Below are 4631 nucleotides of genomic sequence, written 5' to 3' on the forward strand. Positions count from 1 at the left end.
CTTCAGAGAAAGTGGCACCTCTTGAGGGGCAAAGAAGTGGAGACACCGCGCATAGACTGGGCCCTGACCAGAGCGGGGGGAAGAGGCCCCTTAGACTCATAAGCCAACATAATGGCCTGAACCAGCTATTTGGATAGCCTTGGACAAAGCAACCCCCTTGGAGGGGTGAGGTGGCGGTTGAAGCGTGCTTCCATCGCAGGCAGCCTTTATCCATGTTGGCAGTGTCCAGCATGGAGAATCCCAGTGTGGGCAAGCGTGCCAAGTATGGTCGATCCCAGTTCTTTGCCACGTGACTTGACACCTCCTGGAAGAGGGGAAACGTCTTCTTGGTGGGGGTGGGGCGCGGGAAACGCCAACCGTCGAGGGTAGTGGCCCTCATGGACAGTAAAGGCGGAAATGACCTCCTCCTCTACTTCCTCTGACTCAACCACGCAGTCCGGACTAACGAAAGGCTCGGCCTCCTGCCACTGGGGCTGATCGAAGAGTGTGAGTTTGGAGTTGTCCGACCCGCCATCATCCCTTTCCTCCTGTTCCACCAGTGTCTCCTCCTCTGCTGATTTGAGGCAGCTCTCCTTGTGCATGGTCATCATGCACTTTAGCACAGACAGTCGATGTTCCAAGGTGTCTGCAGACATAGGAAGGCATCTCTTCCACCTTCCACCGGTGAACGCCATAACGAGTGTGGGGAAAGCCGAGGCAGGCGATGCAGAGGCAGTGCGGGTCCTCTCAGAGCCAGAGAATCCACAACCGGAGGGCCAGTCACCTCCTTTTGTCAAATCCGTAGACGGCGTAACCATTGTAAGCTAGGCGGCGTGGCCGGTTAGCTACTTAGCTATGTAGTACGCTAGTCAGACTTAGCAGGACAAGCAGCTAGTCAATACCATGCATGTTCTCAGTTCTTTAACGGAATTCTTCTTGAATCGTTGAAGGAAAGCTTCAGAATTACTCGTAGATTAGTTTCTTCCACTTCCACCTTTCGTCTTGACTGAGCGCCCAGCAAAGTCGTACACCCAGCACACTTCTATGTAGGACAGCGTGCAGTCATCCGAAGAGAGCTGAAAGTGAAGTTGGCACCCTTTGGACCGTGGTCAGAAGGCAGAGGACGTCCCAGACCCCAGCACGATTTCAATCTTTCAGGCGTGATTTTACTGAGTCTTCATCACAGGTCGTCAGCCAATGAGCCATAGAGATGGTGACCAATTCTTACGAATAAGAAGAGATTAAAATCTCCAGTCACTGTTGTGTGTTGCCACAATACTGGATGGAGGTGAGACGAAATATGAACAGTAAAATAGTAAAGTGCATTGCATCTGTGCTACATACTGTATACTCTGAATAACCAATATTATAGGGCAGGCTAATAATGTAGGCAGACAGCAGATTTGGTCAACCCTCTCTTAAAGACAAAATGTTTAGTCATTTTTTAAGATTAATGAAAAAATTGAAAAAGTGAAACAGTTATCAAAGCTTTTTTAAGCTATTGTTAAGCAAATAATGCAATGACCTGCCAAATACCCCATTACGTTATTAGCAGAGGGTTATTATATTATTGGTAGAGAAATATTATGACGTTATTGGCAACTTGTTACGTTATTGACTTTATTACGTTTCAGATGGGCCAAAATTATTACAATACTGGCAGTTATTACGTTATTGGCATCATTTTATCATCACTTTAGTGTAAAGCCCATAACGTAATAACCTGCCCATAATATAATAACTTATTATGTTATGGGCAGAATGCTATTACGTTATGGGGAGGGAAGTGCTATTACATTATGGGCAAGTTAATACGTTATGGACTTTATTACGTTTCAAGTGGGCCCAAATTATAACGTTATGGGCAGTTATTACGTTTTGGGTTCTAACACATGACAAAAACATTATGCAGTAAAATGTATGTAGTTGTGTAGATGGCTAAAATATATGTAGTTGTATGTAGATGGCTGATGCGCCATGTCTATCGCTGAGGGGGGAAGAGTAACCGCAGAGATACACCAGCGGCGATCTGAGCGAGTCGAGCGACGGAAGTAATTGACTTTGTATTGAGTCGAGAGACAAAAGAGATTCTGGAGACTAGAGCGATTTGCGCGACGAGCGCGACAATTTGAAGTTGAAATCTTTTCAACTTTCTATGACGCGGTTCGGCGACAAGCGGCGACAGCCAATGACTGTATAGAGGTCAGTGACCACAGCCAATGGGAATGCTTGAATGCTTTGCCTTCTGCCTGTACGGACATACTCTAGTCTCCTCAGTCTCTCGTATCTCTTGCTGCTACACTCTGTCGCTTGAGTCGCGTCGCCGCTGGTGTATCTCTGCGGTAAGATGTTACATTTGACATGCTGAAAATGGTAGGCCTATTATTTATTTTACTCATTTGCACTGACCTAAGGCGGACATAGGCTGAAATTACCGGTAGGCTATGTGTGAAATTATTTATCTCCTGCACACTGCACCAGGGAATCGCACGTTTTAAAAGTTCACATCTCAGGACTCCCGTCTTCGCACTATATGAGCCGAGGGTCGGATGCGAGCAGAATGCTATCTCTGTGCGACACCACAGGCTTGTTTTCGGAATCTGCAGATAACAAAAATGTGGAAGGGAAAGGTGCACCTGAGGTGGATGTGCGCTCAAGAGCAACTCGTTCTCCCTGTCAATTTGTGAATGTGTGTCAAATCGGGTCGCACTGCTTCAACTGTGCAATTTACTCACGATTGAACTCCAATTGAGCAAGAAATCTGCCCGATTCCCAAAGCGTGCGAGTGACAAATCATGCCAAAATCGGGGGAAAGTCGCACGCCTGGCATTATGCTACTTAACTTGGCATTTGCCTACCTTTCCAAAATGCTGCATTTTATTTTAGTAATTGCAAGCTGCCTTTTAAAGAGAGGATATGTGATTTTTGCGTTCTTGATTGTTATTGAAGTTTGAAGAGAACATTTAATTTCCCCACGGTCTGAAAATAGCCTGAAGCACCTTTTTTGTTCTGGAGACTCCAAAATAAAATAAAAAGAAGAGACAAAAATATGAAATTCTTGTACTCGATATCTACTTATCTTCTTATAACCTAATCAGTGCAACACAACATAGGTTAACACATTCATATTGTAATGGAAGTTTAGGCTACACTTGAAACAGCAATAGGCCTATCGTACATAGTCACGTGGTGCGTAATTCTCTCCAAGATGCGCTGCAGGGAAAATAATAATTTTATCATGAATGTTAATTTTGTACTTAGTCATTAGGCATACAGTTTTGTATTGACTGTCTATGTCGCCTTATAGACTTTTAGATTTGTGCGGCTCCAGACAGATATGTTTTTTGTTTTTTGGGCCAAAATGGCACTTTGAACATTTTGGTTGCAGACCCCTGCCCTAACCGCTTACCCATGACTATGCTACATGTATCGTATAATGCAGGGGTGCCCAAACTTTTATCTCTGGGGGCCACATTATCGTTCTTGACTGTGATCAAGGGCCAGGATCAATCATGTGGGCTGTATACTAGGCCATTGCCTGGTGTAGCCATAATTTCTAGCACAAAATAGTTAATCATTACAAGTGCTTTGCAAAAGAAGTGAGTACTTCACATGTTTTTGCATTTGAAATACCACAGGTATTCCTTTTAATTTATAATAATCATGTTAAAATAGCAAGGAAATGTTAGAAAAACATGGTGATTGACAGTTTATGAGTGATCTAATAGAAATAGTAGGCCTGTTTATATTACAGTGAGATGAGAAACTATCAAGACAAGAAACTTCTGGTGATTCACATTACACATTACATCACATAAGGTTAGTGAAAATTAAACTGTAGGAAGCAGGCCCGTAGCCAGGGGGGGTTCCAGGGTTTCGTTCGAACCCCCCCTCCCGTCCCCCACCCCGACTCTTACCGCCCAACACTGGGCCAACAATGAAAGTAACTGTCAGATAGCAGTAATTTGAAGCAATGCATGTCCATTCATGTTAAGAATGGGGAGCAACAAACAAACAATTAAGGACAGGAACTCACAGCAAACTCATAATATGTCTAAATTAAAATATTTGAAGTGTGTTCGTGTATTTGGGGACATTGGAATAGGGAGCCAAATGATGTCCACTTTCGGGGGGAAAAGATCCCGCCCTACCACAAGGCTGGCTACGGGCCTGGGAAGGCCTGTTGATAAACAAAGTAAAATATTTAAAATATATATTTTATCTTTTTTTCTGTAAGGATTGCTACTTTGGGCCAGTTCAAATGGTGAGGTGCAGAGAGGTAGTGGGCCGGTCAAAGGGGCGTGGCCGGCCCCGGGCCTTAGTTTGGGGACCCCAGGTATGATGTGTCTTCATACATGTATTTACTTACTGTACATTTACAGCAGATATTTCACTGACTTTCTTACAGAACAACAGCTAGTGTTAACGAAACTGAAAGAATGGATTGTCTCACAATACAATACAGTACAAGAATATAATGCCCTACCAGGACAGGATGTCTTGCTGACTGATCGCTACACTCAGCTGTTGATCATTGAGAAACACAGACAGAAAGAAGAGAGAGAGAAGGAGATGCGAACCAGGGGAGCAGGGTTCTTTGATGCCAGACAGAAAGAATATGAAAGTATTACTGTGGACCAGCTCTTTAAAGC

The 4631-nt window shown here is 44.1% G+C and overlaps 1 protein-coding gene across 1 annotated transcript in view; it reads left to right on the forward strand.

The window, feature by feature from the left end:
* Positions 1–588: 588 nt before the first annotated feature.
* LOC134442433 (NACHT, LRR and PYD domains-containing protein 1 homolog) overlaps positions 589–4631 on the forward strand; it is a 6240-nt gene continuing 2197 nt past the window's right edge. The window contains exons 1-2 of the mRNA XM_063192603.1: positions 589–754; positions 4445–4631. The exon at positions 4445–4631 is cut by the window's right edge and continues 1446 nt beyond it. Coding sequence (XP_063048673.1) covers positions 589–754; positions 4445–4631 — 353 coding nt within the window. The remainder of the gene's footprint in view (positions 755–4444) is intronic.

This window comes from Engraulis encrasicolus, unplaced genomic scaffold (assembly GCF_034702125.1).
Source record: "Engraulis encrasicolus isolate BLACKSEA-1 unplaced genomic scaffold, IST_EnEncr_1.0 scaffold_159_np1212, whole genome shotgun sequence".
NCBI classification, from domain to species: domain Eukaryota; kingdom Metazoa; phylum Chordata; class Actinopteri; order Clupeiformes; family Engraulidae; genus Engraulis; species Engraulis encrasicolus.